Below are 15,311 nucleotides of genomic sequence, written 5' to 3'. Positions count from 1 at the left end.
GAGTCTCATTCTGTCACCCAGGCTGAGGTGCAGTGGTGTGATCTTGGCTCAGTACAACCTCTGCCTCCCAGGTTCAAGCAATTCTCCTGCCTCAGCCTCTCCAGTAGCTGGTACTATAAGTGCAAACCACTACGCCTGGTTAATTTTTGTATTTTTGGTAGAGACAGCGTTTTGCCGTGTTGGCCAGGCTGGTCTTGAACTCCTGACCTCAGGTTATCCACCCGCCTCAGCCTCCCAAAGGATTACAGGCATGAGCCACCGCCCAGCTCTACTTTATATTTCTTATTATGCCGCATTCTTTGTAGTAATTTCACTTATGTACAAATATATATAAGATAAATTTCTAGAAGTAGAATTCCTGTATCAAAAGCTATGTACATTTGTAATTCGGATTTTTAAACTAGTTTTCCTACCATAGAGATTGTACCAATTTATTCGTGTCACAAATGTATGAAGTGACTATATTTTTCTATACAACTTACTGTGTTACTTTTTTTTTTTTTTTTTTTTTTTTTTTTTTTCTGAGACAGAGTCTCACTGTGTTGCTCAGGCTAGAGTATAGTGGTGCGATCTGTGCTTACCACAGCCTCCACCCGAGGTTCAAGTGATTCTCCTGCCTCAGCCTCCAGAGTAGCTGGGACTACAGGCTTGTGCCACCATGGCTGTCTAATTTTTGTATTTTTAGGTAAGAAGGCATTTCACTATGTTGGCCAGGCTGGTCTCAAACTCCTTACCTCATGATCTTCCTGCCTCAGCCTCCCAAAGTGCTGGGATTACAGGCATGAGCCACCGTACCTGGCCTTGTGTTACATATTTTTATCAAGTATTTTTAAAGACAAGATTCTTGTAGTGCTCTGCAAAACATATATATGTTAAAAAAAAAAAAAAAAGGATGTAGTACTTTGTTGTAATTTTCAAAAAAATTGAGGTTTCATTATGTTCAGACTTCTGTAGCAATTATAAAAGACTTGATATATTTTTGAAAGAGTTAATGTTAGCTAATTTGTTGCTGTTTTATCATATATCTCCAATGTGTCAGGTACTGTGTTAGGAATTTATATATATTATAAGTTCTAATATTTAAAATAATTTTACAAGATTATATATTAAATTATATATTATATGTAATTATATAAAATAATTCACTATTTTATATTATATATAATATATAATTAATATATAATTATATCTATGTCATATATAATAATATAATATATAATTTATTACCTTTATTTCACAGACAGGAACCTGGGCTAGTAAACTCTAGGCTTAAGATTTGATCCCAGTTTGATTCCAAACTCCAGATTTTTGTCATATCTTCAATTAATTTTACTTCAGTATTTTTATTTTTCCCTTTTTTATGTGGAGGACTAAAATTCCTCTGATTTCAGCCATTATCCTGGCCTTTCAGGGTTCCCAAATCGAATTGAGGAAGATTTCTATAATTTGCAAGAACTAGAAGTCCCAGGGTAAAACAAAGAGCATACACATTTGTCTTTCTGAGAAGAGATGTTAAATACCTAATATAGATGCTGCTTTCCTATATATTTTCTTATTTGAGTTGTAGAAAGTAGGGGAGAATAGTAAAGCTGCAGAATTACTAGACAGAGAAGACAGACAGTGGTAAATAATAGTAACTGGGTCAGGAAGCTTATTTTTATCTCCAAGTAACTTAGTTGCTGTTTCAATATCTTGTTTTACCATGTAAGAATCAGTCTATACACATTTATTTTTAATATCCTAGACAGTTACTGTTTAATTTTATCTCATTTAGAGTCCCACCATAGCTACTAAGTTGACTTTTAGAGGAGAATATTTATTTAAAAATCTTGGTCAGCATATTTCACAAATAGCCCACATTTTGTAGATTTTTTAAAATAAAAAATGATTGTTTAAAATTTGGATCTTTTTAATTTCAGTTTTTCCCCCTTCCCATCCCATTTTACAGACATTTCAACCTACGAATGAAGAGGGACACTTCCCTTTTCAGTGATGAATTTAAAGTAGAAACATCAAATAAAGTACTTGATTATGATACCTCTCATATTTACACTGGACATATTTATGGTAAGTTGGACCTTAACAGAACCCTTTTCTTTCATTTTTTTTTTCCTACACAAAGATACATATTTTGAATTGTAAGCAAATATTTCAGAAAAGGTTATAAATCCAGGGGAGATTGAGTTCATCATGAAGGGTAATCGTCTTTGAGAAATGAAGTAATGTTTAGACCTATCTTTACATGTATGTTTAATAGTGAATTATGAAATATCTGGCTTCTGAAAGGTATGAAATTCTGACTCAGTACCTCTAAACTGTTAGAGTTTTGAAAAATTTTAATGACTTCTATAATATTCTGATTTTTCAAGTAAGAAATTAATAGTAACTTGTGTTTTATATGAAAACAGGAAAAGCCTAAAAGGAAACCATAAAGATATCTTAGCCAAAAATAATGTGACAAAGTCATCTGTAGGGAAATCCTCGCAAGACCCTCCTTCCTCAGAATCTATTTGCTTTATTCACAGTTCTAACAAATTTTTCTTGCTGTGTCAAATTAAAAATGTGTATTGTGGGCCATGAGTGGCATACTTAACCCAATAGAAAGTTTCATTTACTAGTAGTTTGGAAAGAACAGAACAGTTATAGAAGTCATAAAAAAAGCTTAAGCAATGAAAATCTGGGGGCGTTGGAGAGAGGCAAAATGTCATTGTTTTGTAATTCTATATTAGTAAGTACTCAAGATGATTCTCATGTAAGACAGTGTTAAACTGTTTGAGGTTATTTCTACACGAGTGATTTCTCCTGAAAATAATAACATGAAAAATTAAGTGATTGAAGAATTTTTTCTCATTTTTTGATTGTGCCAGATAAATGAGGCATTTCTATAGTTAAACTTTCTTATTTGTAGAATAAACCTAATTATTAAATTCTTTGTAAAGCATTTATTCATCAGTCTAGATTTTTAATGTCACGCTTTAGTGTTCTGTTATCTTCTTGATTATTTATCTTGTTGGGCAAATAACTTAGTAGTTCCTGCTTTTTTACTTTGCTAGGTGATGATCAAGGAAAGTACAAGACTATAAATGAGTTTGCAGATAAAAATCATGCTATTTAGGCCAGGCATGGTAGCACTTACACCTATAATCCCAGTGCTTTGAGAGCCTGAGACAGGAGGAGTGCATGAGACCTGGAGCTTGAGACCAGCCTGGGCAATACAGTGAAACCCTGTCTCTAAAAAAACATGAAAAACATTGGTTGTGGTGTCATACCTGTAGTCTCAGTTACATGGGAGGCTGAAGTAGGAGGATTGCTAAGCCCAGGAGGTTGAGGCTACTGTGAGTGCCACTGCACTGTGGCCTGGGTGACAGAGAGAGACCTTGTCTCTTTATTTAAAAAAAAAAAATCACTTAAAATACCAGTGTCTTGGTCTCTTACCTCCAGTCTATGATTAATTCAAAGCCAACGAATTAATGTTACTCTACAACTTAGAAACTGTGGAAACTAGATTTTTATTTTAATGAGAGAATTGTAATGGGTAAATTCAAGGTTTAAAGCCCTCTCCCTCTACTTTCACCCTTTATGTTATTTGATTTTGGTGCTCACCTTTTCGTTGTGATTTTATTAAGAACCAGATTTTATTATAAACCAGGGTTCTTATTTTATTAAGAACCCTTTATTTCCTATTATTTCCTTTCACTAGAGAAGTATAACTAATGGGATAGTATTACAAATCTTTCTCCAATATTTTAAAAAATACTGTTGGTTTATTTTTGTTCAAATTGCTTCTGAAATCTTTGACACTGTTCTATTTAAAAATGTATTTATAGGCTGGGCGTGGTGACTCACGCTTACAAGCCCAGCCCTTTAGGAGGGCAAGGCAGGTGGATTGCCTGAGCCCAGGAGTTCCAGACCAGTCTGGAAACATAGCAAGACTTCGTCTTTACCAGAAATACAAAAATTAGCTGGACGTGGTGGTGCTTGCCTGTAGTCCCTACTACTAGGGAGGTGGAGGTGGGAGGATTGCTTGAGCCCAGGAGGTTGAGGCTGCAGAGAGCCTTGAGCTTGCCACTGCACGCAAGCCTGGGTGACAGAGCAAGACCCTGTCTCAAACAACAAACAAACAAAACAAAAACAAAACCAAGCATACCGCAGAAGCCAGAAGGTGTGACCCATGCACAGTGTGTCGGACGGGAAGGAGCTTTTTTCCTGTGGTAACTATAGCAAAATTTTCAAAAGATGCTTTGGATGTCTTTATTCTGAAAGTGTATATTCTATCATTGGGTTTGCTTGCTTGCTTTTAAGTTAATTTAACAATTAATTGTTTTGTTTTGTTTTGAGACAAGGTCTTGCTCTGTCACCCAGGCTGGAGGTCAGTGGTGCCACTTCAGCTCACAGCAACCTCCACCTTCAAGGTTCAAGTGTTTCTCCTGCCTCAGCCTCCCAAGTAGCTGGACTTACAGGCGTATGCCACCAAGCCCAGCTAATGTTTTTTGTATTTTCAGTAGAGACAGGTTTTCACTATGTTAGCTAGGCTGGTCTCGAACTCCTGACCCCACGTGATCTGCCTGCCTCAGCCTCCTAAAGTGCTGGGATTATAAGTGTGAACCATACTGTCCTGGGCCAGTTTAATGATTGTTGATGACTACTGTATACATGCTAGGCACTGAGCTAGGTGCAAGGAATGTGGTTGGTAACAAGGCAGATACTCTATTTTTCATTGCTGATAGTAGTAATTGTATATGTTTTAACTAAATACGAGTTGCTGCTCACATCTCAAATTCTGCTTGATGTATTTTACGTGAAAATTTCCATAATAAATTTATATTCCAGATTTAACCATATATATGTGTGTATATATGTATGTGTATATATACATGTATATATACATATATATGAACAAGTTTAACATTCATGTGCAAATTAAATTGTCAAGAATTTGTTGCTTTCATTAATAGGTGAAGAAGGAAGTTTTAGCCATGGGTCTGTTATTGATGGAAGATTTGAAGGATTCATCCAGACTCATGGTGGCACATTTTATGTTGAGCCAGCAGAGAGATATATTAAAGACCGAACTCTGCCATTTCACTCTGTCATTTATCATGAAGATGATATTAGTAAGTACTTAAATTTTATCAAGTAGCCTTTTTTCAAAAGGCATATGAATAGTAAAAACTGTGTGAAGACAAATGAAGCATTAGCTCTTTTCTTTCCTAAGCAATTAATCAGGCTAGAACATAGTTTTTACTAGCAATTCCTATTAAAGGACAGGTAGATGTATGTAATGAAGCAATTTGCTTGTCAATCCATTGCCAGTACTACTTTGTTGATATGACACTACTAATTCTGTTTAAACTGTGTGAGTCAACGAAACCTGACTGAACTGGACATAGTATGTTTTGACATCAGCCAGTCTGTGTGATGCTAATACCTTTGTGTGTGGCCTACTGAAGGTGGAACAGCATTATTGCTTCTTCTGTAAATTTCAGTGTGGATATTTGTGTAGTGTTTAAGAAACATTTTCAGTATTTTTGTAATTTTTAAGGCCTCTGAGTGTTTCTTTTTGGAATCTTAAAGTAATGACTTGATCTCAAGAGTCCAAGTTTGTCATGGATTTTGTTCTCTAGTGTCATGTTTATATGATGATAATTTGTTGGGAGAAGGGTTTTTCCTGTTTTAAGAATAGAAAATGTATTCAGACTTTACCTGTTAATTCTATTGCCTGTATATCCACAGTTAACCAGTTGTTGGGAATGCTTTTTTGAAATACCACAGGAATACATACCTCTAATTTTTATAGCTCTTGAATACCCATTTATTATTTCTTGACTGTAATTAGACTAGTCTCTCTATTTTTGCCTACTTTCCTAACTTGGCTGTTTCCTCCTACAGAACGTTTTCCTTTCTTTAGACAGAAATTTATTGTCAGTGATTTTATTCTCACCCCTAGTAATACACTGACAAGCGTTAAACATTTTGACTTTTTGCTCCATCAGCTCTCACAGTTTCTGTACTTCATCTGTCCAACTACTTGTTACCTCTGCTGTTAGATTGCTGTAGAAAATAACATAAGTATTCTAGGTAGGATGCACTTACGATTTTGCCTACTTGTTAAATCATAAGCTTATTAATGCTACTTGCCTGTATTTTCATTCATCTCTATTTGATTCCTTTTCCAGTTTTCACTCCTGATATTTCAAACTCTACCTTTCTTTTCAAGCTCCAAGCTATCATTCTCCTTTATAAGCGGGAGTGTGAATTCACTTGCATTCCTTTCTTTCTGCTGACAGGATCATTTACCCAGTTTGTGTCTTGCTTTGTAATTTTCTTAGTAATTTAACCTTTTTTTGTAGGTTTACCTCCCCTCTCAGGGTATGTAGGTTCTCCAGATATAGTTTCTGTTTCTTTGCTCCTTTAATATTCCAAGTATCATTTGTCTCTGCAGCAGGCTTTTCATAAATGAAATATTGGAATATTTTTCTAGAATGTTTCATAAAAATCAAATGAAACCTTGTGAGGAAAGAAAGAGAGGAAAAGGGTAATCTGTGAGATTATCTTTTCCTTTCTATCATATTGTAATCTTACTTTCTCCATTGCTTTGTACTTCCTATCAGTGCTCTCTACTTTATTTGTTCTGCCTGTTTTGACTTCTGTTATTGTGCTTCTCTCTCTTGTTTTCCTTATTCTCTTACCTACTTGTGTGTAGTTTAAGCATATTCTTTGTTTTTCACTTTCATTTATTTCTTGTAATATAATCCCCACATTGCATCCAACAGTAATTTCCCAATATCTTAATAGGTGTCAGTCGTTTTTCTTCCTCAAAGATGATAAGTTACCTTGGAGGATGAATGACATTGGATGTTACTTGGTTTTCTGTTCTTTTTGGCATTTAGCTTTCTCATGGATTTCAGCTGTTATTTTATACTGGTTTAAGTAGATGTATGTTGGTGATAAGGAGACCTTTTCATGTTCTTTTTATGATGAAGTATTAATAGTGGTGTTAGAACTTAAAAGTAGCAGTCTTTGAGGTGATTTTATTTGTAACTTCTCGAGTAATTGAAAATGTAGGATATGAGGATGAGAGTATGGAAGTAATTGCCTTAACAAATTTAGACAATTACTTTTGAAAAACTATTTAAAAATCTGTCTAGTGAACGAATCATGGTTTAAGACAAGAAAACACCCATGTATTAGCCTTTTAGTCTAAATAGTTGTTTTGTTTATATTCTAGACCATGGTTGGCAAATTCTCTGCAACGGGACAGATAGTAAATATTTTTGGCTTTGACAGCCGTATGTTTTATTGCAGCTACTCGACTCTGCCATTGTAGCACAAAAACAGTCAAAGAAAGACATAAATGAATAAGCATGGGTGCTTTTTGAAAAAAATTATTATCTATTTATTTATTTTTTAGAGACAGAGCCTTACCCTGTTGCCCATTCTGGAGTGCAGTGGTGTAATCATAGCTCGCTGCAACCTCAACCTCCTGGGCTCAAGTGATCGTCCCACCTCAGCCCTCCAAATAGCCTGGGACTCCAGGTGTAAGCCTCTGCTCCTGGCCAGCATGGCTGTTTTTCATAAAACTTCATAGACACTTAAATTTTAATTTCACATATTTTTCGTATGACATAAAATATCATTCTTTTGATTTTTTTCTTTATCAATTTAAAACTGTAAAAACCACCCTGAGTTTTTGTGTCAAACAAAAACAGATGGGAGGGCTCACTAAATTTAGTAATTATTTTAATTGGTTGTTTAAGTTCTCTGTGTAGAATATGACAGGTTCTAGATGTAGTAGCAGTAGCAGTAGGAAGAGTGATTTTTATGGCTTAATGAATACCTGCCGCTGTATAAAATTCTTTACTTGCATTATTGAATTGAATTCTCACAATAACCAATGAGATACTGGCACACCTGTTATTCCCACTTTGTAGGTGAAGGCTTAAACTGAGGCTTAGAAAACTTGTATGACTTGATTGTGGACCTCGTGTTCTTTACCCTGTGCTCTTCTGCTTCACTCATGGAAGAAAGCTGTAAATTCTCACTGCCTTTACTTCAAGGATTTCTGGGGCTTTTCTGAAATCTGTAAGCCTCTCTAAAATCATACATTTGCATCTATTGCTGTTTTAAGCCAAACTCTCTCCTTAATGTATTTTGCAGTGTTTATTTTGTAACTACCTAAAAGGGAAAGGATGCCCTTTAATGTATATTATTTTTATGTAATTGGTTTAAATGCCAATAATTTATTTTCAGAAGTAAAGTGCTACATGGTTATATCACTGTGTATGTTCTTAGGTGGGTTTGGTGTCCTAGTATGTTTTATCCTTACTTAAAAGAAGCAAATGGTAGGAGAGGCATACTAATCTTGGAGATAGCTTCTGATGAGAATTTGGCTACCCTCTTCTTAATACTGTTTTTGTAACTGAAGGCATAAATTTATAGAACCACCATGAAAAATGATACTGCTTTTCTCCAGAACCCTAGGGAATGGCTTCTGAGACGGTACCAAAGCACAGAGATAGTTTTCGGTGAAAATACTTAATATTTACTCTAGATGTGATAATGATAACTACGTATTGTTATCAACATAAAATGCATACTTACTTAATTCTGTACTTAGATAGTAAAAAACACTCTCTACTAGGACATAGAAGTGTGAACAGTTAATGACAAGGTAAGAATACTGCTTAGTCCTGTGCCCCTCAGCACAGTTTATTTTAAAGAAACAGAAAAACATTGTTCCATAAACTAGAATAGTAATGTTATTAACATGAGCAGGTTTTAGGAATATCTGACTATATGATTATTTGGAATTATTTGCGTAATAATTCCCTTGCATCCTTTTTATGTACTACCTATCCAAGAACTAAAGGTCTGAATAATTTTTCCATGCCGTGCTTGTTAGTACTTAATCTCCAAATTAAAAAGAAATTTTTAAATGTGTATGTAAAGCTGCAGAATAAGTTATTTGGGTTTATTGCTTTCATTTCAGATTTATTATTTATTTTCCTGTGTGTGGTATAGGAAAGTCCAAAGAGCTTGAATTGTCTATACCATTTTTTTTTTTTTCCATTTTTAAAGATGGACTATCGCTCTGTCGCCAGTCTGGAGTGCAGTAGCAGGATCTTGGCTCATTGCATACTCTGCCTTCCCAGTTAAAGCGATTCTCCCGCCACAACCTCCCAAGTAGTTGGGACTACAGGCGTGCACCACCAAGCTCAGCTAATTTCTGCAATTTTAGTAGATAGGTGGTTTCACCATGTTGGCCAGGATGGTCTCGATCTCTTGACCTCATGATTGTCCCACCTTGGCCTCCCAAAGTGCTGGGATTACAGACATGAGTCACTGTACCTGGCCTGACTTTGCCTATACATCATAGTAGCTGGGCACTCCTACTTTTAAAATGTGTGTTAGCCATACCTATGCTTATTTCTTCTTTCTCTTGTGCTTCAATAGAAAGACCTCCTATTTCTTGTTCTGAAAAATTAAGATTGTTAAACTTTACCATTTCACGATGGAGGCCTCTTCATTCATGTAATAGCTTCCTCATTTGTGGCAATGTCAGGGTGTTGCATCTAAAACTGTGAAAAGTCAATTAGTTCCATATTGTATTTTTGAAGTTGTTTTGTGTCACTGTTAGTGACAGGGAGAGACAAAAGGAAGGAGTGCAAGAGGGAAAAAATAATTGAATTGGTAAGTATTGATAATAGCTAGCATTGTTTGTATCATTCTCCTTTAACAGGAAAATTGTCTTACAATGCGCTCTGGCTATACTTAGGTCTAGTCTGGAGATTGGAAATCTGCTTATGCTTATTGAGTTGTGACAAATTACGTGGACAATTGGAAAAGCTGAGGTGTGGAGTGCTCTGATTGTTTGAATTCTGAACTCCCACAGTGTATACAAGTGTATTGGTTAATTTCTCTACTGTGTGTTTTAATTTATATGCTTTACTTAGCATTGATGTTAAATACTGAACTTAAACACTGTGACAGTGTTTGAAAGAAATATAAAAATTTTGTGGCATTGTTGACTGTCTTCTTTCTGAGTTAATCTCTGGGGAAGTATAAATTAATTTTTCTAAGCAACTCACAGGCACCAAAGCAAAAAAGTTCAAAAGGCCACAAGATATGGGAGCTATTTTAAGAATAATACTTAATTAGAAATGTAGGATACTAAATTGGAAACTTAAAAAAATCATATAAAAAGAGACAGTGAGGGGCTTATTTTTTTTTTTTAGCAAAATCTGGAGAAAATATGCTTAGACTTTTCATATTATGTATTTTATATTGTGTAACTTTATTATATAAATAGGATAACAGTTGAGAAAATTTTAGATCAAGTTCTTTTCTGATTGGTTATCATATATCTATGTATGTATATACATGTATATTCATATATATTTTATCTTAAAACATAAATACAAAATATTTTAGCTATAATGAAATACAATGAATTATTTCAGAAATATAAGACTTTTTAAAAATAAATAGTTATTAGAAGCATTTACAGTATCAAAAAAACTGCAGCTTTTTTTTTTTTTTTTTTTTGGCAATTACGGAGTGGTTTTCAGTTAAGAGTAATACTTACTTTGTATAAGCTGCGTCAGAGAAAAATGAAGATGAAAAGCCTACCATCTCCATATATAACTTATCTGTGCTGTGCACCAATAAGAACCTGCTTTAGATTTTCACGTCAGCTTACAACTCTCATACTGTTTCAGGCAAAGTTAGTGGCCATTGAAAATACCACCAGGATGGGCTGGCTGGCTGTTGGCCTGCCTGTCCATCCGTCTGTCCATCTGTCCTTACATCCGTCCATCCATCTGTCCATCCATCCATCCATCAGTATTTTTTTCTTTTTGCTTTCTCATCCACTGACTCTCAAGGATGGGCTAACTAGAGACACATTCGGTAGTGTGGTTAACTGTTCGTGTATTAACTGTACAGTTTAAAAACAAAGCCTTACATTTCAGGTTTTTTCTTTAAAAGGAATGAGTTGTGACAGGGGTGTTAAATAGTGTATAAACAAGGAAAAACACTGTGCTAGAACCAACTTACTCATCATGATCATCTTGTTCATCTTCTCCCTCCTCTTCATCTTTTTCATATTCATCTTCTTCCTTTTCTTCCTTTTCCTTATTCAACTTCCTCACCTTCCTTCTCTTCCTTTATTTTTTTCAGCATTGACATGTCCTTTTTTCTTTTTCTTTTTCTTTTTTCCTGCATCAGGCCTTCCTTTATCTCAGTATGCAGTATCCATTTCTTAGATTTTTTTTCAGCTTCACAGGCTTCTTTTCATATGGCTGCTTGTCATATGCACCATATCCACACCTTTCCCAGTTTCTTTACAACATTACCAATGGATAGGTTGGGATATTCTCCTTAGATTTTTGGGCCGTACTCAGAGCAAGATAGAAGACTGAAGGAGCCCTCTTGGGTGCATTGGGATCCCTGAACTTTTTTGTTTCTTCTTTAGGAGGGATGTAAGTTTTCATTTCTCTTTCATAACCATCCTTGTCCTCCTTTGCCACATCTTCAGATTCTCCTTTCTCTTTAGCAGACATGGTTTTCCACCTCTCAGCACTTTTTAGAAAATTCCGAGAAGTTAACTGAAACACGAGTGCTGCTTTTTGTTCTCCTCCTGGCAAGTTTGCACAAATAATGCATATGATGGCATTTTGCCTCTTGGCTTCTTGGGATCTTCTTTTACCATGTTTAGCTATTTTTCCTCAGAGAAGCACAGAATCACCCAGTGCTCATCTGGCTCTCACTTGCCCCAGCACTGTCTCTGTGGAGGTCAGTATACTGTAATGGCTATTAGAAATATATGATTATTTGAAATTAACAAAGCTTTTATGTCGTAAAGAAACTTTGAAACTCATTCTAACAAGTAAAATTGTATTTGAAATTTTTGTTTTTTTCTTCTGAGAACTATCTTCTCATGATTTTTTAGTGTTTGAAATGTTTTACAAGGAAGTTGAATAAGAAATTTTATAATTTTGGTATTGTAAAAGGCACTAGAATTCAACACCAAAGATGACAGAAACTGAAGCCTAGAGTTAGAAAACTTGTGCAGTATGACATGGATCCATGTCTTTTGGCTTCCACTCCAGAGCTTTGTTTCTCTTACATTCTGCGTTAGGAGAGTTTAAAGGCTGCTAAAAGGCAAGAACTTAATGACAATAGAGACTATGACAGAAAGGATTAAAAAAAAGAGTTACTTTTGGTATCATTGATTTCATAGATTAGCTATATTTACTACTGAAAAAGCAAATGTGTATTTTAGGTTCAATTAAATATATATTTCTCGCTCTCTATTTTTATTTATGTATATATAGAGAGAAAGATTTCTATCTACATATAGATAGGCACTCTCTCTAAATAGAGGTGCTATACAAGGGTATATATATATAGAGAGAGATATCTATCTGTATAGATAGAGGTATCTATAGATAGGTATCTCTATATAATATTATATATCTATAGATAAATATATCTCTATACATATCAGTATTATATAGATATCTCTATGGATATCTATCTTTGTCTATAGATACCTATATTATATAGACATCTATAGATATAGATATCTATCTATATATAATATATATATTATATAGATATCTATAGATATATAAATCTATATAGATCTCTAGATATCTATAGATATATAGATCTATATAGATCTCTATAGATATCTATCTATGTATATATATATATAGAGAGAGATCAATCTAGATAGATCTCTATAGATATCTATCTGTATATATATAGAGAGAGATCTATCTATATAGATCTCTATAGATAGAGATCTATATTGATCTCTCTCTCTATATATAGATCTCTCTCTGTCTCTCTCTCTCTCTATATATATAGATCTCTCTCTATATATATAGAGATCTATATATCTATAGAGATCTATCTAGATAGATCGATCTCTCTATATATAGAGATCGATCTATCTAGATAGATCTCTCTCTCTCTATATATAGATATCTATAGAGATCTAGCTCAATCTCTCTCTCTATATATGTATATAGATATCTATACAGATCTAGCTCAATCTCTCTCTGTATATATCTATATAGATATCTATAGAGATCTAGCTCAATCTCTTTCTCTATAGATATCTATAGATAGAGATCTATATAGATAGATCCCCCTCTCTCTCTCTCTCTATATATATATATATATACACACACACACACACACACACACCCTTGTAACAGTACCTCTATATTATATAGATATCTGTAGATATCTATCTGTCTAGCTATATGTATATCTCTGTCTGTATGCCCTTGTAAGAGTACCTCTGTATATATAGAGAGAGTACCTATCTATAGATAGAGAGAGAGAGAGATTGAGAGATGAGATCTCACTATGTTGCCAGGCTTGTCTTGAGCTCTTGAGCTTAAGTGATCCTCCTGCCTCAGCCTCCGAAAGTGCTAAGATGACAGGTGTGAGCCACCATGCCTGGCCAAGGCTCAACTCTTAATGTGTGATAAGTTATAGAAAAACTAGAAGAAATAGCGTTTAGGAGTATGTGTATGTGTATGTTCTAGGAATACTCATAGCTAAACTTCAGTCTTTCACATCTCTTGTAGCACAATTCAAAGATTAATGTTTGTACTAGTGACCTTGTAAGAATACCTGAGGACATTGGTCCAGGACTCTGGCTCTCAAAAGAGCTGCTTCTAAAGAGGCATTGTGAGGTCTGGTTTATTATAGAAATGTTATATTCTGTTGATGGTTTATAAATCGGGGAATTAGATAATCTCCATAAGCAATCTTGCTATCTTGTATTTATATTTGAATGTAAGTCTAGAATTCACAGATGTGGATTTTATTGGTTTCAGCTTCTAGAAACTTCTTAGAACCTTTTTTTATGGGCAAGCTTATAGATATACTAGTTAAAACTCTTTTGGCTTTAATTCATTTGCTCAAGATCATACAAGTTAGTGGCAGACTTGGTAGGGAGAAGGCTCAGGAGGTAATATATCAAAGAACTGAGGCATGACATATATATGAGAAGAGTTAGAAATAAAATCAAGGTGATAGAATAGCTTTATAGTCTTATACAGGTAATGTAGTTTTTCTTGGTCTAATTTCCTTTAGGTATAAAATGAGGGTGTTAGATCATGGTGCTAATATTATCTCTTCCGAAAGTTAATGGTTCTAAAGTACTTTTCCTTTAAAGGTGGAAATTCCTTGATTGATCATGGCTGAGAGAAATAAAAAGTAAAAATAAAAATATTTTTGTTTGTGCCAATTACCAAATGACTATATAAAAAGGTTATTCTTGTATGTAAATTAAGTAAATTTAGTATTTTACTTAAGTAAATTAAGTATTCTTATATGCAAATTAAGTAAATTAAGGTAAAATTTGTCCACCACCATTAAGATTTTTGTGAATAGACCTTCAGATCTCACATACCATTTTAAATTTCATTTTCAGTATATCATAGATCTCTGTGTCAATAAATATAGCTCTACATTTTCCCTTTAATGGCTATATAATATTCTTTTGTTTTATTCATAAATGTATTATTTACCAACCTACCAACTAATGAATGTATAGATTGTTTCCTCTTTTTTTTACTGTTAAAAAGTGCAACGGGTAACATTTTGGCACATTTTCTCCCCTCAATATTTTTATGGTTATTTCCTCAAGATTAATTTTCTAGAAGTAGCATTGTCAGACATTTACATTTTGATATATAGTGCCAGATAACACTCTAAAAAGGTTACAGAGATTTATATTCTTAGACCTATAAATTAAATATTGACTTAATAATATCTTTGTGTATAGGCTGTGGACATACGTCCTGAATTACTTGACAAAAATGTCTCCTAATTTTTTTTTTAATACAGGATTTAATCAAGATATACACATTGCCTTTGTCACATCTCTGTAGTCAGTATTATTCTTTTAATAGCTTACTTGGGGAAAAATTGGTAACAGTAAACTGCTCATATACTCTTTAAGAAAATCTGTCTTTAACTCAGCATAAACATTTTGGGAGTCATCGTTTTTATTGATAAATAGTAGTCTGTTGTGTGGATATTGTAATTTGTTAACACATTTGCCTGTTAATGGACATTTGGGTTGGGTTATTACAAGTAACACTACTATAATTTTTGTTTGTTTGTTTGTTTTTTGTTTTTATTGCATTTTAGGCTTTGGGGTACATGTGAAGAACATGCAGGATTGTTGCAGTGTGATTTGCTGCCTTCCTCCCCATCACCTATATCTGGCATTTCTCCCCATGCTCTCTCTCCCCACCTCCCCACCCCCCCCCACTGTCCATCCC

The 15,311-nt window shown here is 34.3% G+C and overlaps 1 protein-coding gene across 1 annotated transcript in view; it reads left to right on the top strand.

Annotated features, from left to right (window-relative positions):
* Window positions 1-15,311, top strand: part of ADAM10 (ADAM metallopeptidase domain 10) — a 172,728-nt gene that overhangs the window by 83,360 nt on the left and 74,057 nt on the right. Inside the window, exons 3-4 of the mRNA XM_017531893.2 lie at window positions 1,949-2,067; window positions 4,956-5,114. Coding sequence (XP_017387382.1) covers window positions 1,949-2,067; window positions 4,956-5,114 — 278 coding nt within the window. The remainder of the gene's footprint in view (window positions 1-1,948; window positions 2,068-4,955; window positions 5,115-15,311) is intronic.

Source organism: Cebus imitator, unplaced genomic scaffold (assembly GCF_001604975.1).
Source record: "Cebus imitator isolate Cc_AM_T3 unplaced genomic scaffold, Cebus_imitator-1.0 Scaffold74, whole genome shotgun sequence".
NCBI lineage: Eukaryota > Metazoa > Chordata > Mammalia > Primates > Cebidae > Cebus > Cebus imitator.
The sequence above is the reverse complement of the archived record's forward strand: the minus strand, read 5'-3'. Positions and strand labels throughout refer to the sequence as shown.